The sequence below is a fragment of the Coturnix japonica genome, chromosome 6 (genome assembly GCF_001577835.2).
Source record: "Coturnix japonica isolate 7356 chromosome 6, Coturnix japonica 2.1, whole genome shotgun sequence".
NCBI lineage: Eukaryota > Metazoa > Chordata > Aves > Galliformes > Phasianidae > Coturnix > Coturnix japonica.
The window spans coordinates 24,621,066-24,646,118 of NC_029521.1; the positions used below are offsets into that span (position 1 = coordinate 24,621,066).

General features: G+C 46.9%; 2 protein-coding genes across 9 annotated transcripts in view; one reads left to right on the top strand and one right to left on the bottom strand.

Annotated features, from left to right (window-relative positions):
- Window positions 1-68: 68 nt before the first annotated feature.
- On the top strand, window positions 69-13,547 carry VWA2 (von Willebrand factor A domain containing 2). Of its 2 annotated transcripts, XM_015867369.2 has the most exons (12): window positions 69-154; window positions 904-962; window positions 1,356-1,430; window positions 1,795-1,928; window positions 2,656-2,765; window positions 6,838-7,032; window positions 7,168-7,298; window positions 8,094-8,226; window positions 9,035-9,090; window positions 9,695-9,802; window positions 9,937-10,518; window positions 13,225-13,547. In XM_015867369.2, exons 2-12 carry the CDS (start codon window positions 914-916, stop codon window positions 13,341-13,343), a joined length of 1,692 nt encoding a protein of 563 aa, XP_015722855.1. In that variant the 5' UTR covers window positions 69-154; window positions 904-913; the 3' UTR covers window positions 13,344-13,547. The 2 variants fall into 2 exon arrangements, with proteins under 2 accessions (XP_015722855.1, XP_032301450.1); XM_032445559.1 differs by lacking the exon at window positions 69-154 and having other exon boundaries at window positions 300-962.
- Window positions 13,548-16,121: 2,574 nt separating this feature from the next.
- Window positions 16,122-25,053, bottom strand: part of AFAP1L2 (actin filament associated protein 1 like 2) — a 54,297-nt gene continuing 45,365 nt past the window's right edge. For all 7 annotated transcript variants that reach the window (XM_015867351.2, XM_015867350.2, XM_015867354.2 and 4 more), the window contains 12 exons: window positions 24,528-24,617; window positions 23,794-23,878; window positions 23,377-23,481; window positions 22,682-22,893; window positions 20,850-20,995; window positions 20,426-20,537; window positions 20,013-20,249; window positions 19,745-19,922; window positions 19,434-19,601; window positions 18,785-18,966; window positions 18,529-18,657; window positions 16,122-17,839 (listed from right to left, as the gene is read on the bottom strand). In XM_015867351.2, the coding sequence (XP_015722837.1) occupies window positions 17,813-17,839; window positions 18,529-18,657; window positions 18,785-18,966; window positions 19,434-19,601; window positions 19,745-19,922; window positions 20,013-20,249; window positions 20,426-20,537; window positions 20,850-20,995; window positions 22,682-22,893; window positions 23,377-23,481; window positions 23,794-23,878; window positions 24,528-24,617 (1,671 nt within the window). In that variant the 3' untranslated portion in view covers window positions 16,122-17,812. The remainder of the gene's footprint in view (window positions 17,840-18,528; window positions 18,658-18,784; window positions 18,967-19,433; window positions 19,602-19,744; window positions 19,923-20,012; window positions 20,250-20,425; window positions 20,538-20,849; window positions 20,996-22,681; window positions 22,894-23,376; window positions 23,482-23,793; window positions 23,879-24,527; window positions 24,618-25,053) is intronic.

A 25,053-nucleotide genomic window follows, 5' to 3' on the forward strand; every position in this document is an offset into this window, starting at 1 on the left:
AGACGGCTGCGAGCACAGCACGACCCACCGCACGGCTCTGCCCCACCGCGACCTGCGGGGCGGTCCGGGCACAAGCCGGGCTCCATCCCCGGCTCCTCCTCCTCCCTCCGGAGCCGCCGAGGGTCGCGCAGAGTCCGGCGTGGGAGCGCTGCAGGTCAGCCCTGGCCCGGGACGGGGGTACGGAGGGTCAGCGTGGAGCTGCGGGGCCGCACACGGGCAGCGCTGGGATATCGTATCCCATAGGGGAATGAGGGAGGGGGGGGAGGGAATCGCCCCGAAGCCTCGGGTTTATGGAGCCAGACGTTGCCCTGCTTTGCTGCTCTCGGGTGAGTCGTTTCTGCGGGGTGCGGCACGGGAGAGGTGCTGAGCGTGCCGGGGCAGCTCCCAGACGGGCTGTGCCTGGAGTCTGGAGTTAAAACTGGGTGAGGAAGACACAAAGAAGACTTTATTGAGGCTCCAGGGAGGCTGCCCATGATGCAGGTCCATCAGTCACTGATCTGCCTCAACTATGGCTGCTTGTACATGGAACGTGCAGAACTGGCACCAGCTGCAGCTGTTCAGAGCTGCAGGGGATGATTATAGGATTCATACCTGTGTCTATTGCCTTGAATCATCTCTCAACCTGGTACGCCACCAAGTGTCCCCTGCATTTTTTTCATGACCTCAGCGCAATTACATTTGTGTCTTTCTTTACTTTATGAGCACACAGGAGGAACTTTCTTTTCTATCATTCCTTCTATTTGGATGCTTTTTCCCTGTATTTCCGACCCTTTTTTCCCATTGCTTTTGCCCTGAGCCTGTGTTTCAGAACTCCTCACATGAGACACCCAGCAAAGAGATGTTAGCTGTAGGCAAAGAAGTCTGCTTTAGGAATTGGGTTAATATTCCTTTCCTTTCTTTCAGATTTGCCATCATGCACCTCTTGCCATTCAAGTCCCTCTGTGTTTTCCTGCTTCCCCAAGGTACTGAAAGCCATCTTTTTGCATCAGGGGTTTCTGTGCCGGATGTTTCCCTGTCTCTAGATGGAGTTCTTTGTGGGAGGGATGTGCTGAACCAGTGCCTCCCCAGGAGAGCGTGGGTGAAGCCCTGGAATGAGGGAAAAAGCAATACCTGGGTAAATAGCTTTTCAAACATGTCACAGATTGATACGTGAAGAGTCTATTCCAAACAAAAGATGATTATTTCTATACTCAGAGTTCATAGATGTCTCCAGTTGCAACTGCTTGATGTGTCTGTACCTCTGATTGTTATCTCCAGAGCCAAACCTCCCCCAGCTCTCATTCTTGCAGTTCTCTCATTATTTTTTTAAAGGCAGTTTCTAGTGTTGATGGGTGATTACCTGATTTGTCCCACAGTTTGGTTGGCATCGGGCATGCAGGAAATCCATGCTGACCAAGAAACGATTGGCAAGATCTCAGCTGCTGGCCAATGTAAGTTTGCTTTCATAAAGCATGACTTTTACCTTCTACATTCTATGTCAGTGCCTTGAAAAGGTCTCTATAGAGTAGGCAGGCTGTCAGCGAGCTCTGTCAGAGGTGCTGGGGAGCTGGCATGTTTCTGCAAGCAAGGGTGACACAAGGTTAAGTCCCTGAAGGTGGGATAATGGGCAGATCTTTGGGAGACAACTCCATCAGTGGCTTGCAACTGCTCAGAGTTTGTGTTTAGAAAAACCAGAATGTGCTTTGGAAAGTGATTTTATTTCTTTTCCTTTACTTCTAATTGTTTTCTACAACATCTGCCCATCCACCTTTGGCAGTCACTTGTGACCTAAGCATGTATCTTGTTCTCTCCTAGTGATGTGGTGCTCAGCTTCTATTGATATCCTTTTCCTCTTGGATGGCTCCTACAGCATTGGCAGGGGCAGCTTTGAAAGATCGAAGCACTTTGCAAGCAAGCTCTGTGATGTCCTGGACATCCATCCAGGCAGGGTGAGTGTTGAGAATGAATCCTTTTGGTTTCAAGCAGCTTGATGAAGTGTGAGAAGGCCAGTGGAAACTTACCGAGTGATACGGCAAAACTCAGCCTAGCAGCTGCATGGGTAAGAGCAGGTCTTGGCTGGATGCCTGTTTCATCCCTGCAATATTTGCAGATCTGGGAGGCTGTTTTCTTAAATACTTTTCATAGTCTCTGTTAATCCTTAAATAGGACTGAAAATTAGTAGCGTTTTTAGCTTTGAAGATGTCACATTCCACTAAACTCCTTCTAAAGCTTCAGTGCAATATTCTGGGCAATATAAATGATTTTGCCTGTTTACATTTTCAACTACAGGGCATGGTTTTAGGGCAGGCAATGGAAAAATAGTTGCCTGCTGCGCTTAATGCAAGAAGGAGCTGCTGTTAGCAATAGAGAGACTGCCCCCACAGTGTCTGATTGTTAAACTTGCTATGTTTTTGAGGCTCTAAGCTGCTCTGTGAGGATAAGTACAGATCTTAAGCTTCCTGTAGCTCCCATGTTGTTTGCAGCTGAGCTTTTTTTGCCTTGTTTGTAACCTGTATAGATATTACTGTGCCCTCTTCTGAAGTTTACTTAGAGAGCCAGGAGTTGGACATGCAAATAGTGTTTGTTGTGATAAGATTTAGTGTTCTCCAACCTGTAAATTACTCATAAAATTGACACCTGCACAGACATAGTTCATACTCTAACCTTGCCTTTTAGGTCCGTGTAGGAATGGTACAGTTTGGTTCAGCTCCCCACCTTGAGTTCTCACTGGATTCCTACGTAACCAAACGAGAAGTGAAAGACAGGATCAAGAGGACAGTGTTCAGGTCAACTAATTCTATGGATTTTCTCTTTTTTCTGAGCTGTGAATGATTTCTGGACTGAGAATTTACTGAAGTGTAGACGTTGGCACCTCAGCTGTGTGTATACGAATGTGCTGCACTCAGGAAAGGGGATGAATGACCGTTGTCTGTGATATGTGATGCTTAGTCTGTCTTTGTCAATGCAGGCTGATAGAGAGGGAGACTTTAAGCATCCCTCCATAAGGTGGTAGACGGAGGAGTGTTTCTGTGCTGAGCAGTGGGTTATGTCCTTCCTCAGGCAGGAGGTGCTGGGCTGGGGCACCCTGCCATTGTTTGCAGGGCTGCTGTAGGGATGTGCTCACATATCCACAGCTATGGCTTATAGAGGCAGCAGCAAGCATTGTCTTCCCATCCATCTAAGCACTGGCAGGGCAGTGTGCGGCTTGCATTTCTGGTGATTATAACGTCCTTTGTCCTCAGAGGTAGTGATGAATTGCTAGTCCCTTGAAATCTGTGCAAATGTGCCTGCTGAATTCAAGAGGATCTGGTTTTCAGACACAAGCCTTTTTCTTCCTGAATGTTAAGACTTGGATGTGTTCCCATGACCTTGGAAAATGGAGCCAAAAGTCCAGAAACTCTCAGGGGCTCTCAAAATCCAAACTTTTAATCTCTGAGAAATATTTTTTTGGATCTAAAAAGGATCTGACATCTACCCCAAATAACTCTTGTTCTGATGACAGGAGTGTTGATACAGCCTGCAGGTGCCCGCTGCTTCATTTGTCGATCTGCGCTAGTGCTGCAGGTTGGCTGGGCATTTCTCAGGGATGTCTGCTGCTCTCAGCATACTGCAAGCAAACTGATCAGTTCTGACTTCCAGACAAGATCTGATGGCTGGGTTTTATTGCGCTACTTTTGGTAAGCTTATCAAATGGTGAAAACCTCTTGTGTAACGTTATGGAGAAAGCTTAGCAGAAATCAAGACACATTTCCCTTCCTTGGCTGTGGCTTAAAGGTCTGTGAGAGCAGAGAAAGAGCAGCGGCATTCAGTGTCTGGCAGTGAAATTCCTTAGTGACAACAGATGGATGTTGACAGATCAAACAGAAATAATGACCTCGTGCTTGGCCGTTTCATCTAGTTTAAATGAAAACCTGACATTTCAAAGTAGATAAAATAGTTACAGATGGATTCCAGTTGGCTTCTGATAAAGCAGGGTGTTTGGTGTCTTGGTTGAGAACCTCCCTGATGTGCTCCCAATGAACCTTTGGCCAGCAAGGCATATCCCAGCCTCATCTCCTGCTCGTGGTGCAGCGCTGGGAGAGGCAGCCCCAGGCAGTGGAAAGGCAGTTGGTTTATTCCAAGACAGATGGTCTCTTTCTGTGAATTTCATCCAAGGAGCTTTTGAATGCATTGGCCCATGTCAACTAAATCTGGCAGTGATCTCAGAAGCAAAATCTCTTATAAATTTGTGTCATTCAAGTTCAGTCACAGTAGAGAAATGTTAGCGCTCTTTCTGAGGAAAGGATGCAGACTTCACCTGCTACAACTTTGGATTCAAAACATCCTTCTTGGATGTGTATTTAAGGCCATCATCCACTGTGCCAAAAACTGGTGAAACTAAATGTACATCAAAAAGAAAATGATGCACAGAGCTTTGGTGCACAGAGACTCTTAGTAACTGTTCCTAATCTTTGGTACTCCTGCAGGCACAGTTTACTGTGTCCATCAAGATGTTGTCATCAAACTGTGCACAATGTATTTTCCCTCGTGCGTAGCACTTCTCACTGAAGCATCTGACAGCTGATGACATCTGATCAGGAAAAGGCAGATGTGGACATACCATGAGCACACAGTCACTGAGCGTGCTTTGAAGTTGTGGTGGAGAGCTGAAAGAAGTTCAAAGTACAAGGGCCTGGCAGGTACTGGGTTAGAAAGTCTCTGTGAAAATCAGAGAGTAGACAGAAAAGCATGAACTTGGGGAACTGGAGCTTGGTGATTCTTGAGGTCCCTTCCAATCCAAGCCATTCTATGAGCATGGGCGTGAGCATGTGCTTTTCTAGAACAAGCAAATTAGGTAGTAAAGCAAAAGAAGGATGTTCAGAAAGGAAATGGGATTGTGAGTGTCTCAGCACAGCTGGAGGAGGTGCCTCCAGGAGGCTGGTGACACTTTTGTTTTGGCTCCCCTTGCTTACACTGGCTGGAGATAAAAGCAACCCTTAAAGGCTGTCACAGGAAGAGATTTATAGCACAGCTTATTGGGCAGAATTAGATGACAGCTGGAAATGTCTCCTCTCATCTAGTGGCTTAATTATCAGCAAGTCTGGAGTGTGTTCCTGGAGAGATGGGCTCTGTCTGATATTGCAAGTCCAGTTGGGCAGCATACTACAGAGCTCTTGTGTTGTGCCAGCAGAGAGCTACCAAGAAAGGATGAGATTTTCTCCTGCCTGTCTTTGCCCAGAGAGGTTGTGGATGCCCCATCCCCAGGGACATTCAAGGTCAGGCTGGATCAGGTTCTAAACATTTGATCAAGCTTTAGGTGTCCCCGTTCATGCCTCCATGTTCTGCCTCCTCTTCAGGGTCCCTGTTAGGTTACCCAGGGCTTTTGCTGAAGTAAGTCTTTGTTGTTTTGATTGTGTATATTCCTGTCATTTCACATGTCATTTTTGGTGACATTTAGTGGTGTGTGAAACATGGAGCCCACCCTTGAGTAGGCATCTGAAACAGTCTTTTCAAGTCTTGTAAGCTAAGAATGGTCTGTGCCCCACAGAGCTCACTATCAAGTACTGCTAGTGCAAAAGAGCAGCCTATAGAGACAGCCACATCTTGTATTCTCTCTTGTGTATTCATAGCAGCCCTCTTTTTATTATCCTATGTAGCAGCAGAGCACAGTAATAAAAAGCACCTTGGGGGGTGGGGGAAAAGGATTGTTTGGTAAGCTGTACCTTGTTTTCTGAAGTGGCATTTAAGGTTGCTTTGTTTGGGAGTTGCAACCCAGCTGCAAGGCTTGAGGTCTGCTGTTCCCCAACACTTAGCTCATTTACCAAGTTGATTCATGTCACTGGTGGAATGTTGTCCCTTGGCACCTGAGTCTTGGTGCTTTGTTACTGTGAGGATCAACAAGTATTGAGCTAATTACTTCCTAACCAGAAACATTCCCTTCCCCGGGGCTGAATTCAAGGGCTGCCAAAATATTGAGGTGGCTGGCGTGCATCCACAAACTGCTTTTGTGGGGCCAGGCAAGAGGGAGAAAATGGTTTATCACAGAAGGACACAAGTGAGTTAAAGAGGATAACTCATTGTGTTTAAAATGACCTCATGCCTATTTCACATGATCCCATCTCCAGAATGAGAAGTGCTGGCTGCAGCCTGTATGAATGCCAGTGGCTGGTGCAGCTTCTCTGTCACACCAGTGCTGCTGCCATAAAACAAGGTGAAGGAATTGCTTTCAGGTGAGTTTAGTGGTGGTGTAGACATCTGGAGCATCAGGTGGCTTTTCTTTATGCTTGTTTTGCTAAGGGGGTACTGGCAGAGCCCTGAAGAAAGCATGCCTTGTATTTGTTCCTTCTGAATTTCTGGGGACAGAACAAGCTTTCAGCATTTGTATTTTCAGAAGCTTTCCTACAGGATGGATAAGTTAACCCTTGTGTTACCAAAGGAGAAAAAGGCACAGACTTTCTGCATGCTGTTGGACTGCAGGCTTTTGGTCCTGGTCTGCAGTGCATAGCGCTCCTGCTGTAGGTCTTGGTCTCAGAACTGCAGAAGATCCTCTGGAGGGAAAGGGATGACATATGGCAGGAGAGTAGAGCACTCCTGCGCATCAGAAGAAAACAAATACCAACATCTCAGAAGTTTTCTGTTGTAATCTGGTTTCCTCTGGGTTGAAGAGGAGAGAGGCAAAGATAAATGGGTAGAGCCTTTGGAAAGGTGACAAGAATGACAGGGTTAGACATCTCTCTGGACGGTCTGTGTGGCAACATACAAAAATATGCAAAGTTCCTCACTACCAGAGAATGGAAATTTGAAAATCAAAAGGTGAATTCAGTAGCAATAGGAGAGGTTTGATCTCTGCTTTTGCAATGCTGTCTCCCTTGTCTCTAGGGGTGGCAGCACAGAAACTGGTCGGGCTCTGAAATACGTTCTCCGTAAAGGATTCCCTGGTGGCAGGAACTTGACTGTCCCCAAGATCCTGATCATCATTTCGGATGGCAAGTCCCAGGGCAATACCGCAATGCCTGCCATGCAGCTGAAGGACAGAGGGACCACAGTTTTTGCAGCGGGAATCAAGTTTCCAAGGTAGGAAACCTTCCATGTATTTGGAAATGAGGGCCCAGTTCCCCAGATGCCAAGTGTGGGGTTTGTTTTGTATTCAGTTCTTTGGGGGTGATGTGGAGCCTGCTTATACCAGTGTCTGAACCCCTTGCTCTGCAGGTGGGAGGAGCTGCATGCTCTGGCCAGTGAGCCCACCGAGCAACACGTGCTCTTTGCTGGTGATGCCAGTGATGCAGCCAATGGTCTGTACAGTGCCCTGAGCAGCTCCATCTGCAGTGTCACCACGCCAGGTAACCGCAGTCCTGACCCCTCCTTACACCTCTGCTTTGAACGCTGTCCGCCTCACTGAGTGAGGAAAGATAAGATAGTGCCAGAAATGGTGCCTAGAGCCAGAGTGTCTGAGGTCCGTGTCTTGGAGCGATCGCATTGAGAAGCCATGTGGTCTGCAGCACTTTGAGATAATCTGTTTCTGGTGACCAGATTTGTCAGATGCCTCTCCAGGCAGCTGTAGGTTGCAGGATCTTAAGTCTTTCTATGGTGTTCACATCAGAAAATGGAAATGCTGGTCTGTGTTTGTGTTGTGAGTAACAGAGGGATTATTCCTCCTAGAGACTGTCATTTCACACATCATTTTTCATGACATTTCATGGTGCACAGAGCATGGATCCACTTTTTGTGTAGGCACACAGCTGTGCTAAATCTTCTGTTATACTTGGCTGTGTGCTGTCAGGCAGGAGCTCACAAGAGATGAAAGAGTCAGCCATGTAGGAACTAGCGTGATCCATAGGTAAAAGTAAATCAAATATGGGAGTAATGAAGGGACAAGAGGGGATGATAAGTGCTGCTGAATTCGGCAGTGCCAGATTGTGTAGCAGAGCAAGGGAGGCAGAAGAGTGTGTACCTAAAAAGCTGGAACATACTGAGATTGACCACGGAGAATTTCTCTTCTGAGATCTCACAGTGGCCTACTGTACTTCGGACAGGTAGATGAAGAAAGGTAATTTGCTTCAAAGTGATGCTCTACACCTATGTGGACTCTGTATTTTTGGGCAGTTGGCACCAGTTTGGTTTGCTGTTTGTTACAGGCTGCAAAGTGGAATCCTTCCCTTGTGAACGCAGAACTCTGGAGACTGAGAGGGAACTGGCTGGAAGCTACGTCTGCTGGAAAGGCTCAAAGCAGCAGAATGTACTGCATGCTTCGCTGTGTCCTTTTTACAGGTGAGTCTGACACCCACATCTCACCAGGGCTTTCCTGGGATGAAGACAACACCTTCTACAATATGACAAATGCATGCTTGTGCCCAAGGCTTCTATTTCATAGAATCATTTAGGTTGAAATGACCTCTAAGATCATTGAGTCCAAAAGTCATGTCTTCTTAGATTAAGGAAACAATGGAGGGAGTTGAAAAATCCTGCAGAGAGGCATAGTTGAGGGTTGAGGTTTCCCAGTCTGAACCTTGTTTTTCTGCTTCCTGTTAGAGCTGTATAAGCTAGATGCCTGAATTAATGTTGAATAAGAAATGTGCACTGCTATACAATTTTCATTCCAATGTAGAGCAAAAAAGTTAACATCTTCTGTAGCAACTTAAAAAGAAAAGAAATAATTGGAAGCCTTAAAAATATGTCTGTAGTTTTCAATACTAGAACAGTGGAAGCATAGAATATCATAAATTGGATGGAACTTTAAAGGATCATCGAGTCAAAATCGTGGCTCTACACAGGACCACCCATAAATCTAACCGTATGTTTAAGAGTATTGTCCAAAAGCTTTTTGAACTCCAGTGATGTTATGGTAGAGTTCAAAAATGGAAGAGCAGTCTTGACAAAATGAAGCATTTTAGTTTTGCTGCTCCACTTAGAATAGATGTTTTCCTTCAAAATATTTGTTTTGAAAAATTGCCTTTTCAAAGGAAAATTCGTTCCATTGAAAATGAAGTATTATCAGCCTTGAAGTTGCCTTGTGTTGATCTTTAAAGCCACAATGGGTTTTATTCTCCTGTTTATAATAATAAACTTCCCATTTCAGATTGAAAAGAGTCTCAATGAAACACCCATCCAGATGCTTTCGAACCATATGTACAGGTAGGACTATTATCTTTTGTGAATTTTATTTACAAAGCAGAAAAGGTAATAAAAAATACAAAGAGGCACTTTTTACCCTCAGTCCTCAAACGTTTGTTCTGAGTGAGAGTTTGAGGCACTGAGTCTGTTTGGAGGCCTGTAGCTAGTGGTATCCCTCAGGGCTCTATACTGAATCTAGTCTCATTTAGCATATTCATCAGTGACCTGGTTGAATGCACAGAGTGCACTCAGCAAGTTTATTGATACCAAATAGGGTGGAGTGGCATATACACTTGAGAACTGCACTGCCATTCAGAGAGACCTTGACAGATTGGAGGTGTGGGCAGAGAAGAATGTAGTGAAGAACATATTTACACAGATGTATGTTCACTGGAATTACTGCAAAGCAAAAGCAGTGAGGTTACAGTCTGCTTTGCTGTCTTCACTGCTGGTAACTGTTCCATCTGTGTGGAGATGCACATGGTCCTGCATCAGTTCATGCGGCAGGAAGATGGGCTGATGTTTGAAGTTTTCCACAGTAATGGTTGTGTTTGTGTTGTCAAAGGATGGGAAAGTGCACATTCCCTGCTGACTTTACATCTTCTCCTTCTTTGGTTCCATTTAGACCCTTGTGACTCCCAGCCATGCCAGAATGGGGGTACGTGTGTCCCAGAGGGACTGGACAAGTACCACTGCCTGTGCCCAGTGGGATATGGAGGAGGCATACACTGTGGTAGGTGTCAGCCTGACTTCTCCTTCCTTCCTTCTCACCTTTCTACACCACCAAGCTTCCAGCAGGCACCAGCAGAGGTGCTCAGCATGCTTCTTTCTGCCATGCATACAACAAGCTACTGTCTCTCTTTTCAGCACCAAAGCTGAGCCTTGAGTGTGGTGTGGATCTCCTTTTCCTGATGGACAGCTCGGCAGGGGTCACGCTGGAGGGATTCCTGCGCTACAAGGCGTTCCTCAAGAGGTTCCTTCAAGCAGTGATGGGCCGGGACTCACCTGTAAACGTGGGGGTGGCCCAGTACGATACCAACGTCAGGATACCCATTGAAGTAGGACAACACAAGGATGTGTTTGGTCTCATGAAGAGCATTGATGCTTTGAATTTCAGTGGAGGAGGAACCCTGACGGGCAGAGCCCTGCGTTACATTGCACAGCATGGTTTTAGGAGCACCCCAGTCTTTGCAGACGTGCTGGATGACCTCCCACGTGTGGTTGTCTTGCTCACTGACTCCAAGTCCCAAGACCCGGTGGCAGAAGCTGCCAAGTATGCAAGGGACAGAGATCTCTTGTTGATTGGTGTAGGCAGCAGCTTTGTGAGGGCAGAGCTGGCTGAAGTGACTGGCAACCCAAAGCAGACCATTATCTACTCAGACCCCCAGGATTTGTTCAACAGGATCCCAGAGCTGCAGAGGAGAATCTGCACTGTGAACAGTCCTGAAGGTAAGAGAGTGATGTAGGGAATGCAGGAGAAGTTTGTCAAACCAAAAGGTCTTCTGAGCAACATTGGGGTGTAGGGGAGGACAGGATGAATGTCCTTGTTTTGCTTGTGTCAGTCACAGGCTGAGGCTCTAAGCTTCCATCATTGCTGTTACGATGGAGCTGTATCTGTTGATGTTAAAAGGCCTTATATCACCCTTCATAGTCAGTGGTTGGCAGTAATGAGTTTGGCCCACAATTTGTTCCTGCTGCTTTTTTTGGAATACATCTATATACTGAAAAGTATTGTTTGCACTCTTTTATCCAGGCTGCCAGGTGCAGTCATTTGATTTGTTGTTTGCGGTGGATGCCTCAGCTGGAGTTGGCCTGGCAAATTTTCTGCTGCTGAGGGACTTTGTCAGGAGCAGCTCTTGGCACTTTACCATCAAACAGGATGTCACCCAAATTGCCCTTGTGGCTTATGGTGGCAGAGCTCACACTGTGTTCACTTTGGACACCCACACAAACAATTCAGCTCTCCTTTAAGGCATCAATCAGGTGCCTTTCCTTGGGGACATGGCCTCTGCCAGCAGTGCCTTACTCCACATTCACAGTGATGTTCGGTGTGAGTGGTGAGATCAGGCTTCATGTGACTGTGCTTTCCATCCCTGTCATGTTTATGTGCTGCCTTCACTGAAAGGTGTAGCTGAGGAGACTTTCTTCACAGTTTCACATCTTGAAGACCAGTCCCCAGCTGGGAAAAACTGAACTCTGAAATCAAGTTTGAAACACTGATGTACTGAGTGTGAGTGCTTCTGTTTGATTGAAATGAGCTTTTCAGAAAGGGAAGCAACCTGGGTTTTTAGGCATTAGCGGTGGAGAAATGCTTCTAGTTCCTTGCTGCTCCAGATGATCCACCTTGTCTCACTTTCAGAATAGTCTAACATCTGTCTTTGTGGTCTGGTGTTTTAAACTCTATGTAAGATCAAATGTAGAAGCAATTAGAGCAGTGCTGTGATTAACAGCACAGTCAAAGGTTGTCTTAATGTATTGGCATTCTGTAGCTTTTTGGGGGTTAGAAAAGACAGCAGAGCTGTCTCGGTGGGCTGAGCAGCCTGTCTCCTGGCAGGCTTCTGCAGGCGGTTTTTACCTGGAGCTTTTCAGTCTGCATCTCCTGCGATGGTATTCTCAGCTGTGTTATTATCAAAACAATCTACTGTACCATGAAATTAACCACAAGGCCACGGGTGAAGGGGAAGAGTCTGCAAGGTTCAGTGCTTCTTGGTAATAACATATCATTTCCTCAGACTGAATTGTTGCTTTCATTTTGTGTGCAGGTAATCACTGTTTGTACATATAGGCTGGGGCCGAGGTTGATGGAAAGATAAGCCCTTCATTCAGTCTTTTGCTTCAAGTTCAAGGCTTAATAACAGAAGCCTTTCACTGTCTGTGAAAGGTCCAAAAAAAAAATATAAAATATGACTCGTGATAAAAGCATGTGAAAAACAGCCTCTGCCTCTGCACACCTGGAGTCTTGTGTTTGTTCTGAGGCACAGCTGAAAAGAGGCCAGAAAAAATGTCTTTGGCGCTAGGAGAAAAGATCCAGAGCAATAATTATATGTAATGACTGCCTCATGAAAATACAGCCCCCAGGGGTCATTGTGGGGTGAAGTGAAAGATGCTTATATAGGGTGATGCAGTGTTAACGGTAGTGCTGGGTGAGAATGGCTACTGTGCTATAATGTATAGTAAGCATTCTGGTGGATAGGAGGTGGAGTTAATATTCTTTCCTTCTCCCTTCTTTTCATATTCCCATTGTGTTTTTTCCTACTGTGGAGCTAAGGGCAAGGCTGCAGGGCCAGACTACACCACGCAGTGGTTCAGTGAAGGAATTTCACACCCTTCCAAGCTCTGCTGCAGAGGTGCCAGAAGGCTGGAAGCAAATTCCTCTGGGATGCTGCTACTTAACCCAGTGCATTCACAGCATGGAACCCTGCCAGCCCTGCTGACAGCTGAGCTCTGCTCTCTTAAGGGGGCTGGGAAATTTGTCACATACTTCAAAAGAATAGAGCTAATAACAGCTTAGGCTGTGGTTGTGGGCTTTTTTTTCCTCTAATCTCCAAGAAAGAAAGGAAAAAAAAATAACCCTGAAATATTTCTTTTGTTGTTTTCCACTCATTTGTGGATGATTTCTTGTTCTTGCTTCTCTCACGTATAAACTCAGCTTCTCTCCAGAGCACAGTGGGGTTTGAACTTTGGTGGTATTTGGGGTTGTGAACTGCTTGGGGTGTGTGTCTCGCTCTGCATTGGCTATGTTTGGACCTGGAGGCTTAGAGGTCTTGTGTGTTCAGCACACAGCTCTGAAGATGTTCCATTTTTGGATCAGAATGTGAGGCAAAGCCAGTCTTTCTCTTTCACAGATTAAACACAGAGGAGTTTGTTGCCTCCTCTGCCAGGTTTGTGTGTTTTGTGTTCTGCTGTCCCCAGAGGACATTTTCTGGGGTTTGGGTTATTAAGTTGCTGTCGTTGTTCTCTGAAGCATTGCTGATGGATATACATTTAACAATTAATACTCTGTCAATGTGCCTGACCCCACTATTCTGCCTGTGTTGTTGCAGAAGCAAAAAGCCCTGTGAACCTCTAACATCTGTGAGCTAAGGCTCAGAAGGTGTTTGCTGTGCATGCTCCTAGAGTGCTTACCTCACATTTGTTTCTCTTCCTCTACAACAGGAGTTCCCCGAGGTGATTCTCCAAGATCCCCAGTCCTCCCTACAGGCTCCCACATGCAGCAGATTCCAAGCAGTTTTCAGCACTTCTCCAGAGCCCACCTGCATCCGAAAAGGTCCTGAGATGCTGACACAGATGTGCAGAGCTCCAGTTCTCCTCCCGTGGGCACTTACTGCTGCTTACAGGCATAACCCAGCAATCCACTGCTACCTTTGGTTGAGTGACTGGGCCATTCCCAGTTCCTGCACTGCACAAACTGGGCTTTCCAGTGCTCTCTTTCTTTTGGAATCAAGTAAATGTTTGATATTAAGTATTTATTTTTGGCATTTTAATGTGTAATTGTTATATTTTTAATAGATTTCTTGAGAGGTCTTTGAGTTAGTCTGAAAACATGTAGACATCTGAGCAATTCTGGAGCTCCCACTGATGGAGGATTATGGAGATGGCAGCTCTGGTTCCCAGAGCATAGGGGTTTTTAAACATATGTTGAAGCAATAGGCTGGGTGAGACTCTGAGTCAGCTGCCATCTTCATGCTAGCTTTTGCATCGTCCTGAAGATTTGATTGTCTTTCCAAGCTGATGCTTGATCTTGGCCAGAAGTGGTACTTTCAGTGCTAAAACTGCAGAAGGAAATCAAATATAGTCCCTGATGAACAGGTTAGGCAGCAAGTGAAGGAGTGAATGGTGTGCTACACACAGGTGGACAGGTAAGAGGAAGAACTGGTTATCAGCTTCTGTTTTGAAGTTATCCCTACTGTTTTGTTTTTTTTCCTCTGAGTTTATTTGGGCCAGTCTAACAAGGTTTATTTTCGTAGGCATTTTGTAGCTGCCTGTTGGGTCAAGGTTTGAAAATGATTAGTTTTGCAAAACATTCAGTGGATTGTGTGACCCCAAAGCAGAGCTGGGATGGTTGATGTGCGATTCTGCCTCCCCTTGGAGTTTCAAGCTGACCTGGTCCCCAGCACAGCAGCAGCCTCTGCAGCCACAGCTCAGCCTCTCCTGGGCTCTGATAATATTTGTGTCTCCAGAGACAGTTTGGCTTCATGCTTGTATCCTCCAGAGCAGCACTGGATCACCAGGTCAGTTTGCCCATGAAGCTGTGAACTGTGCTCCACAGGGCAGCAATTCACACTGTTATTTTGTTCTCTGTTGCTTTTCCCATGGCATCCATCCCCTGGGTGCAGCCAGGGCAGCCCTAAGCAGGGATACAAGCAGTAGCTACCAGTCCCAGTGAGAACAGCACCTGTTATTCAAAGGAGGAGAAAAACCCCTTTGCTCAGATGTCCTGGTCTGAATAGTAACATCAGATGTATAAAGAGAGAGACAAATTACTCTGCAGGTTCATTGTCAGGAGGACAATTGTATGAGGCTTTCCTGAGACTGAAAGCTGGCACCAAGACAAAATAATGCTATTGCTTCTTGTGGGAGAAGCATGAATTTCCTCTTTTTAGTACCCAGTCTGTGTCCTCTGGTGCCTAAGGCACAGCAAAACAGGCTCAGCTGCAGGAAGGGCTGACGTTTCCATAGAAGGAAGTGACTCTACCAAGATCATTCATGTAGGCAGTGCTGCATAAGCATCGTCTCTGCTGTAGAAGTGTAATCTTAGGGGAGAATGGGTGATACCAGGTTCACAGCTAACCTCAGAAGCCATGGTTTGTGTTTGTGGTGCTGTCTGGATTCCAGCTGAGTTGCACAGGAGACTCTTCCCAATCTCTCTGTGCCTCCCCTGCTGTGTGGTGGCTTCAGGATCATGAATTCTTCACGTCGTTGCCTCATTTGCAGTCCTCCCTTTCTGCAGGGCTTTACCAAAGAAGAGCACAGCCCAATGGCCCTGCTCGTAGGGCATGAAGCACTCTGCAAGGTAAGGAGGCGTCAGAGCAGCGGGAGGAGAGGGAACAGCCAACCTGGTAACATGGGTTGGGGAATGCTGGTTGTGCACTGATCCCACAGCACAGCAGGACATGGCTGAGCAGTTGTTGGAATTGTTCCTGGCTAATTTCTTGGCCCTTTCTCCTGCAAATCGTAATTAAAAAAGGGTAAGTCGCTCAGGGCTCTTCCATGACTCCTTATTAAATTCATCCCTGCAGACTTGCTTTGAATTCCATCAGAAATGTTTAATGAGAATGTGTCTGAAGGGAGCTCGTGTCCTGAAGGCTGGGTGATGCTTGAGCCTGGAAAGCTACGCAGGGGTCCCTGTGAGCCAGCACTAATCCTGTCTGGCTTAGCAGGGCACAGAGCCCATGGACAAGGCCAGCGTGTCACTGGGTGTCTGGGCAACTGCTGACAGAGCTGTGAAGTCCTCTTTCTCTGTAGGATTCCTGCAGGAGCCTTCACTGGTCGTGGTCCAGGTGCTGACTGCAGGAGGAGTGCCTGTTTCTCCTGAAGGGAACTGGGATTTAGGTAAGTGCCATGAATCTCACTCCCTTAGGTCTCATCTTCCTTCTGCCCTTGTGTTTCTTGTGTAAAGCAAGCAAAATCAAGCCTGTTGTGACTAGTAAATGTCACATGAGCTCTCCTTAAGGCCAGCTGTCGTCTTCAGCTCACAACAAACATGTAGTTCTTATTCTCAGCACTCTGCACACAGCTGCTACCTGGTGGCAAATGAAAGGTAAGGGACTTCTCACACATTTTCTCTCTACTGATTGATTTTGCTATTTGAGCTATTGGCAGGAGCCTGCTTTGTGTCATTTGTGCAAAGTGCAGGGGATCTTGCTGTCTTCAGTAGTTTAGCTGCCAGAAAGGTTTTTCATTTCCATTGCTGTCACTCTAAACTATTTACTGAAGATTTAGTCCTTGTGGATGGCCTAGCTAAGGGACTTCATAATGTTGGTGGTTTGAAGTGCATGAAAGATACTAGAAAGCAGATCAGGGACAAGCCTCACTAAAACAGAATATGCTGGTAACGTAATATTTCAACATTTTATTATAAAACCCTCTAAAGCGCCACTTTATAGGTCACAGTTAGAACAAAGGAAATGCTTTGAGTTAAGAAAACAATGGGGATGCAGAGACATTACTTAACAGTTCTTGTCTGGGAAATGTGTTTACCACCCAGCAGAGCCAACAGGGCAGAAAGCACAGCTGCTCTCATCCATCGTAGCTGGGTACAGCTGGGAGAGAGCTGGACAAGCTCTGGCAGACAGCAGAGTTTATGGGGAGAGTGTGGTGCTCTGTATGTGCCAAGGGTGGGGACAGGAGCTCCTGACAGCTTAGGATGGGGCAAAACAAAAGCTTCTTGGTGTCCGTGGCCTTGCTGTGCTTTGGAGGGGAAGCTCCAACTGGATGGATTCATCTGTGCCTCTCTTTGAACTGTAATGTCTCTAAGTTTTAGCAGTTCCAGGCACACAGTCTATCTCGTTGAACAGCTCAGCCACGGAGCAGAGGGATGAGCTTTGCAGGACACAGCATCCAAAGGCTATGTTAAGTTTTAATGATCTAGAAATAAGGGTGATAGCACCAGGACAGCTAGAGCTGTCCAGAGACAGGGAGGAGAGCAGGTACAGCACCCACCTGAACCCATGCAAAGGGGCTCTTTCCCACAGGGATGTTTAGCAATGTACAGCTGTTGTTATGGGGTATGCTGTGGCTCTGCAGGGACCAGAGAGCATCAGCAATGTATTGCTGATTGCTATGGCAGGAGAACAGAGGTACATTTACCTCCCCCTCAAAAAGGGCATCAGGATCCAGCATCCTCATCCAGCAGGTAAGCAGGCCTGGGACTTCAGTACATCATTAACAAGCCTTCAGCTATGATTATTCTTTTTCAGAACAAGCGCCTTAGGTGAAGGAGATCAAGATCCTCAAGAACTTTTAGTGACTCTGCTTGGAAGATCATTTTTGGACAGAGCCCTTGGTTCCCCCAGTCCGTAACACAGCATAAGAAGGTGAGCAGGGATCCTCCTCCATGTTCTGGCATATCAGCCCTACCACAGGCTGGTAGCATTAAGCATGTGGTGTGATGCATTTGGTCACTGAAAATCCTTGTTGTATGTTTATGTACGGTTAGTTCCCCGTTATGCTGAGAGGGTCCTTCCTGCTGGACAGGTGCCTATGTGCTTCTCATCTGTGTCTTGCTGATCAGTCAGGCCTGGACATCTGGATGATCTGCAGCCAAGGGGTGGCCAGCAGTAAGGCAGGTAGGACTTTAGCTGGCTGCAATTTACCATAACAGGCTGAAAACCATGGGGGCATGAAGAATAGCGGAGGCCCATTCTGAACTCACTACTGTCACTAATATAGAAACCGTAATAACTCATCAATAAGCCTTCAGAGTAGAAATACACAAAACACCCCTATGTACAGTAACATTCTTGTTTACAGTAACTGGGTTAAGAATCTGATGCAAGGATTGCCACCGGTTGTTATTGTTTTAGCTATGTGATGGGACTTGTCTGGAAAGAGCAAGATTGTTTGGGATAAGTGGTAGCAGCAGCTGCTGACTCCACTGCTGCATCCAAGCAGGTGGTGTGAGGCAGAGGAGGCGCTTGGTGTGGGTTGTGTTGCACACCCAACATCCACCTACTGGTTTTCGAATCCCCTTTTCTATGCATGGGCAGTTCCAGTCTTTAGTCCATCTCTGAAAACTGTACTTCTAACTTGCGCCTTTTTTCTCCCATTCCTGCCAAAGAACAAAGGTGAATTAGTCAAAATGGTAAATCTAATAAGCTCAGGAGCAACCTGAACATCTGTTACCCAAGTGGTTTTGGCTACCCAGCAGGTCAGGGAGGACTACTTTTGTTACAGACTTCCAGACAGCAGAGGCACTGCTGCACATGAGCAGGATGGAGATAGTGTGCAACGCATAAAGGAGAGGCAAAGAAAAGCTCAGCCAGTGTCTTTCTTTTGTGACAAAGACAGAACATTGTAAGGAGAGCTCCAGATGGAGCAGTGGAGAAAGTGAAGCTGCTTCTGGCCATGTTGGGCTGCTGTTTCCAGCCACTGGAGATGTGGTCTCAAACTCCATGAGACACGAGCTATATTGTTTGGGAACCTCCCAGGAGCAGACTGTTATGTTGCCTCCTAATTAAACCTCAAATGTATATCAGCAGAGATTCAGTGAGAGTAAACCTCTTGTTTACTACAGTTGCTGCCAACACAAGCAGTGTAGCTCAGCTCCAGTTACACTGATTAATTTAAAGCACAGTCAGAACAAACTTGTGTGGAAAGGCCAGAGGAAAGCCAGGCTGCTGTGAGGCATGGGTCAGGATGCTTCCCAAACACCCAGCCTGACCATAGCCATCCCTGCTGGGCTGCCTTGCTGCCAGGACAGGGAGCAGATGTTACCCCATACACTCACTGGCACGTTACCTTAGCTTTCTGTAGGACTGTCCCCTTCCCTGTCACCATGACAGACAAAGGCCTGTTTTTCAGAGCCGTTGCTGAGTTGACTGGTGAGCTCTCTGTGCTAGTTGCTGGAGTTGCAGGTTTTGTTTGAGTCTGCAACAAAAATAAGGGAAATCATAACTGACTTCATTCTATGGAGACAAATCGTTGCCCTTCTCAGTGCTATCCGGTAGAAAAGCTGCACAGTCAATGCCAATGAAATACTGACTTTGAAACCTACCCGGGGGGCTGTATTCTCCAAATGTGTGGTGTCCACGGTGGTGCCCAGCGTCACAGGACCAGACTCGGCCTTCTTCAGGTTCTCCTTCACCTCTACCAGGCTCAGCTCCAGGTCTACCCTTCGACTCTCCTTCCTCTTGCACTCTTCATCAATCTCCTTCAGCCTCTGCTCGAGGTTCTTGTCTGTAAAAGTAGGTAAGGTGCTGATGGCTGCAGGAAACTGGGAGAGTTTGGGGGTGAGTGGGGGAGCAGGGATCAGCTACAGGAGTTTACATAACTCCTGTACATATTACTTATATTTTGCCCAAAATGGACCATAGCAGAGCCAGCTTCCATTCCACTGTGATGTGGTCTAGATCAGGGTGCTAAGTCTACCCTGCCTGCCAGAGAACCAAGGCAAATCATGCCATCATGACGGGTCCTGCCTGTCCCTTCCATGTCATGAGACACAAACGGGGGCTCAGGGTCCATTCTTTTCCACTATTACAGCACTGATTCCCCTGGCAGTGGATCTCATGTTAGTGTGCCTGTGGTCCTGAAGCTGGTGATGGAGTTGCAAAGACCCTTCTCGTCCAAGGTTTGTCACCTCTTTCACCCCCATGTTCCCCACCTTGACTTGTTTCTGCACGCTGCCTCTTCCTTGACTCTACCTGTACAACTTGCAAGCATCTCCTTCAATTCCCGCCTCTCCTTGCGCAGCTGGGTGAGCTGAGCCCGGATTTCATCCTTCTCCTTCTCCAGCCGCTCCTTCTCCTCCGTAAACCGCTTCACCTCTGCCTCTGTTCTGTTCTTGCCCAGCTTGGTTTCCACCGCTGCCACTGAAAATGCAATGACCATCTCAGACAGGGAAAAAGGTAAAAGGAATACAGGCACGTGCAGTCAAAAATGATTGAGACTTGTGTTAAGCCTTAGGATGCTCAGCAGGCTGCTTGCATACTGCAGGGCAGAGCTTCCCACTCACCAGGCAGTGGCATCTTGGGTCGGTGTGCAGGCATCAGCTGTGGGCTGCCCACTGGTACAAAGCCTGCTGGTGGCTCGGGGTTGGTTTGCGGGAAGGTGATGTTCTGCTGCTGTGTCTGGATTTTCACGGTGGGCATCTGTGGTGGTGGCTCTTCAGGTTCTGGCTTTTCTGGGTGTTTCTGAGACAGAAGATAGGGGAAAAAAGGTGGGATGATGTGGTAGGGAACTAGATCTCTACTGAATCCTGGTCCCAGACCACACTTAAATACCTGCTCTGAGGTTTCCTCCTTTTCACAGGGCTCGGCATCCTTATTCACTGGGGCTGTCTCAGCTGTGCTGTCTGCTGCAGCCTTATTGCCAGCCCTCTCTAGAGCTGGTGAGCTCAGGGATGAAGGCTGACTCGGCTTCTTGCCAGCACAGTGCAGGAAGGACTTCACTGGGGTAAGATCCAGGTACACCCTGTCTTGGTCCCCCTCCAGCTTGCTCTCGCTCTTGGGTACTTCTTCCTGCAAAAGGTGAACATTCCCATGAAAAGAGACCATCTGCTGCAGCTAGAAGCACAGGCCAAGTCTCACTGAAGAGCAGAACACATCAGGCAATCTGAGATGCTTTCCATAAACTCTTCCATGATTGAATAGAGTCACAACCCCATTTTCAAGTCATTTCTTAAAGTGCACCTTACCACTGGCACATCTGGCAGATCCACATCGTCATAGAGCTCTTCCTGCTCTACCTTCCCCTTGGGCAGGTTGTCGATGTAGGCATTGGGCTCGGAGTATTTCCTCTGCATCAGGCTGTGAACAGGTAGCAGGACATCCTATAAGGGGGTGGGCCTTGCTGCATCCTCACACTGTACTGAATTTTGAGCCATCTGTGCTTAAGGCTCTGCACACCCAGCCCCACCAACATGGGTACATGCCCCTTTCCCCATGGCAGCAGTGCACAGGTTGGATGTGTCACATGGGGACAAGTGCTGTCCTTTCTTGCATTGGCTTTCAAGGAGGGCAATCAAGCTGCACCCATAGCTGAAGCATATAGGGACCTCTGTCCAGCTTGGTCCCCACTCCCCCAGCTGCCAAGAAGCCCTGTGGGCACCCCATACATACAAGAAAGAGTTCTTTGCAGCGCTCACGATGCAGGAGACTCTGTCAGCATCCACGTAATCATAGGTAAATTCCTCTGGGTCTGTTTTCGAGCCTGACTCAGACAAGAGGAGCCCCAGCCAGTGGCCCATTTCCTCCGAGGACTTCGCCTGTGAGGTGACCAGACAGATGTTATGAGTAGCTACAGCAGAGTCCCTGGGCTCCCACAGCTCCTGCCAAGCTAGCCTTTGTAGGGGACTGCATTGGCAGCCCTCTGGCCTTGCAGGGAGGAAGATGAACAGTGGGGTATTTATTATATTAAACTTGAGGCTAATTAAAACACAAAAATAAAAAAGTACTGCTCTGTACATGGATTGATTTGCAAATTTGGGACATAGAGATATAAATGCAGCTCCTCTCTCCCCTAGAACATGTAGTCAGTCTGCATTTTTCTTGCAATGGTGAGCAACTCAGCTGCATATGAAAGTGAAAACCTCTCTGGGACTGAAGATACTTTCACAAAGCCAACTGTGGGCAGAGAAGTGCATTTTCTGTTCTAGGCCAGCAGAGTGCAGTAACATGATTTCCAAACACAAGCACAGCAAAGGCCGTGCATTCCTTAAAACAGAGCCTCAAAGCCTCCCCGGGGTCTTAGCAAAGAAAAGGGGAGAGATTAAAGTATGGTCAGGGAAGAACTTCAAAGAGAGCTACAACACAGTCAGTACCAAATTTGCAGCACAGGGAACAGCCTGACATTTTGCAAAATTAAACGTTAAATATTGTGCCTTGAAGTCAGATTTAACAAATAGCCACATGTACTTTCCAGTAGTGAATGACTTCCACCTGAAGCAAGAAGTGGGCTGATGCAGACATCTTTTTGCTTTGATTTGAAGCATTAAAGCAGCAAGTACAAAGCAAAATTCAGGGTAAGTGAATCCCAAACTGGAAAGTATATTTTAAGCTTCCAAATCTGTTTTATTTAGCATAGAATTCAGTGCCAGGGAAGCCAGCCAGAGTCTGTACATTGAGTCTGACATCCCAGCAAAATACAGTTTCTTCCATTCACAAAACATAAATTTTCTCAGTACCTCTTCATGTCTGTCATTAGGCAAAATTTCTTCGACACAGATGTACTCTGAACCAGAGGCTAAACAAAAACACCTAAAAACATCATGGCAGCCTCTCAAAGTCAGTTGTTTAGCTATAAATATTCCACCAACTGGAAAAATACAGGAAATGGCTCACATTGTCCACCTCCTACTATAATCACGCTGTTGTCGTCAGAGAGAACTAAGATTAGAGATAAGCAGTGCTGGATTCAGGCAAAGGAAAGTAACAGATGGAGATGAATTTACTTTCAGGAGCAGATCTGTGATCAGTTTACTTAGAATGCACTCATAACCCACAGCTAAAAGCTCTGGTTTTCAGGAGAATAAGTTCTCTGTTCCTCTTAATCACAGAACTAAATCCCTGAAGTGACACCCGTCTCATCAAACATTAACTATCTAAGATGTGTCCTGTGTAACTTAATCATCCCAGCGTAGCCTGTAGCCAGCGGACAGAGATGGGTACCTCCAGAGGACCCTTCATCCCATCCTAAGATGAGCACCTAAGATGATGGCTGAAGATGAATGATGGAGATGCCAGCATCACAGGCAGCCTGGACTGCCTGCCATGACACCTTCTAGGTGACTGTGGGCTGGTGAACCAAAGTTGGATGCTTCAGGCTCAGTTTTGCTGGACTGAAGGCTCCTCTAAAGGACCTTGAAAGCATTTAGCTTGCAGGCAGAGGATTCAGGCCTGCTATGCCACCCAAGCTAAAACAGAACATATATGGAGATAGATGTACACCTTACCTCCAGAACGACCCGTTCTTCCCCATTGTGCAGGATGCGGAAGGAATAGAGATGATCGGGGCTTGGCTCTGGGATAACTTCACAACCTGCCAGACTTAGAGGCTGCTGAGCCAGTTTGCTTCGGTTCTTGTCCTGGTAGAAATGGAGGTGACCATCCTTTATCTGACACCAGCGGGATTTCCATTGGCTGTTCACTAGCACATTCAGGTAACCTGCAAGCAAGCACAGATTACCTAGTTGTATTGTGCACCCTACAGGCAGGTTCTGAGATCACTGCAAAAAGCCACAGGCAATGACAAAGAGCAAAAAACAAAGGTGAGTTCCTGAGCCATGCAAGACAGGTTGAAAGGGTTGAAAATCTGTTCAAAATGGGACACTTGATATTCAAGTTAAGTTTGGAGCAGCAAGCTGGCTACACATGGTTAGACAAAACTAGTCCCAGTTTTAGTTGGCCTTCACAACCTCCTCCCACCTGAATCCCACGTCCTGGCTGATGTCTAGGCAGAGCAGCACAAGATAATGTGTGCATGGCTGGCATTATTTGCCCTACTTGCGTCACCTTGTGAGCCGTTGCCTGCCCTCATAAGCAACACAGTCACCTCAACATGTAAAAGTGCACAGAATTACTGGCATGGACCAAGTAGGCAGTGGCCCTTTTGCCTCACCCCACAGCGCACACCACTCACATCACTTACTTGAAGTCTCCAGGGATCTCTCTGGGCTATCTAGAGAGCTGGATTTCTTCCTCCCAAGGTTCATGAGGTTGCTTAGTTTTAGGCCAGTTGTGCCCTTCTTCTTAACTACCAAAAAAGGAACAAAACATGTATGGCTTTTCATACTCGCAGACACGCAGCCCACTGTCCCAGCTGGGTGTCCTGCCCCAAAGCTCCCTGCACTGCAGCCATGCAACACAACACTGTGGCACACATGCATAGAACCTCTGAGCTGCTAATTCATTATACAAAAAAAAAAAAAAAAAAAAAAAAGCAATAACATCAAGTTCACATGCAGTTTTCACCCCACATCCAGTCAGCAGCAGCAGAAGCTGCAGAAGCCTGCTGCACGCAGAGTTAGTGGCACGCTTTCCCCATGTTCCCAGGGGGAGTTTTTACCATCCTTTGTCTCGACTGCCTCAGGATGCCCATCTGTGCTGCTGCCGCTCTCTGAGGCCGCAGAGTACCTCTCGGAGAGGTCCACCTGCCAACAAGCACAGGATGTCAGCTCTGCAGACATGCAGCCTGCCTTTCCAGCAAGCACTCACCCCAGGGAACTTCTTTTCTGACAGGGAATGTTCAGGCAGGAGACCCACAGCTTAGGATTCGACACCAGTAAACCATACATGTCACAGATTTGAGATCACACATTTCTAAGTCCCTATAAGGGGACACAGGCAGAAGAAATTGCCAGGTGCCCAAACAAACCCATTCTGGCTGTCCATCGTGAAGGTTTCTTTCTCCTTCCACTCTTCTGGAAGAAGCTGCTACCAGGGGAGCACCACCTTAACATCGATTAGACATGGTCTCTAGCCTTCTCGTTCAGGGGTTTACATCCCTTCCAAAACTCCTGCTAAGCACAACTTCCCTTCAGGGTAAGATAGCAGCTGTTCCCCTGTATAGAAGGGAAGTGTTGGAACAATTCTGGGGGAAATTAGCAGCAAGAAGTTTAAGACTTCAAAGGAAAGTAAGATTGTTCCAATAATGCTCCTTTTTAGCACAGAAGGCTGATTACATTAGTATCAGTCTCTGCTCAAACAAAATTAATGTACTTAGAACTGTTACTTAAAGGGATAGGGTGGGACTGTCATCCCTACGGTGCTATTTACCCTATTTGTAGAGACCAAGTATACCTTTGGATAATTGAGACGCTGTGAGTCCGGGATGTACTGGTTGCCTTCACTGCCTCCTTCACACTGCAGACCACTGGTCTCCTGGATCACCTGCACAGAAGAAAGAAAACATGTCTGGTGAGTTGAGCTGCAGTAACCCAGACATGAAAATGAGGTGCTGTATTTGTATATGGGCTTTTAGTGAGGAAGGAGTTACATACAAGGACAGGATGGAGATAAGATATGGTCTTGCTGGGATTCAACAAGAGGAACGTCCCTTGGAGATATACAACCCCACAAAGGACCATGAGGCATGTAGTCCTCCCACATTTCACCTCATTTTTATCTTCCCTCTGTTCCCATCAACTCAACCAGGGAGTTGATGCAATAACCCTACAAGACCCTTCCAAAAGGCTCTCTCTAGTTACCAGTTATTCCCTGCACAGGTGGGTGTACTCTCACAATGCTCACACTGCCACTGGCACAGAGAAGAAGGGGCTGAGCCACCTCCCATGCATGGAGGCAGCAGGACAGCCTTGCACATAAG

Excerpts from the sequence above, each read along its gene's own strand:
- VWA2 (XM_032445559.1), top strand. The coding sequence starts at position 698 with ATGAGCACACAGGAGGAACTTTCTTTTCTATCATTCCTTCTATTTGGA. Across the intron at positions 1,929-2,655 it reads TGGACATCCATCCAGGCAGG|GTCCGTGTAGGAATGGTACA; the intron begins GTGAGTGTTGAG and ends CTTGCCTTTTAG. Across the intron at positions 8,227-9,034 it reads TCGCTGTGTCCTTTTTACAG|ATTGAAAAGAGTCTCAATGA; the intron begins GTGAGTCTGACA and ends TTCCCATTTCAG.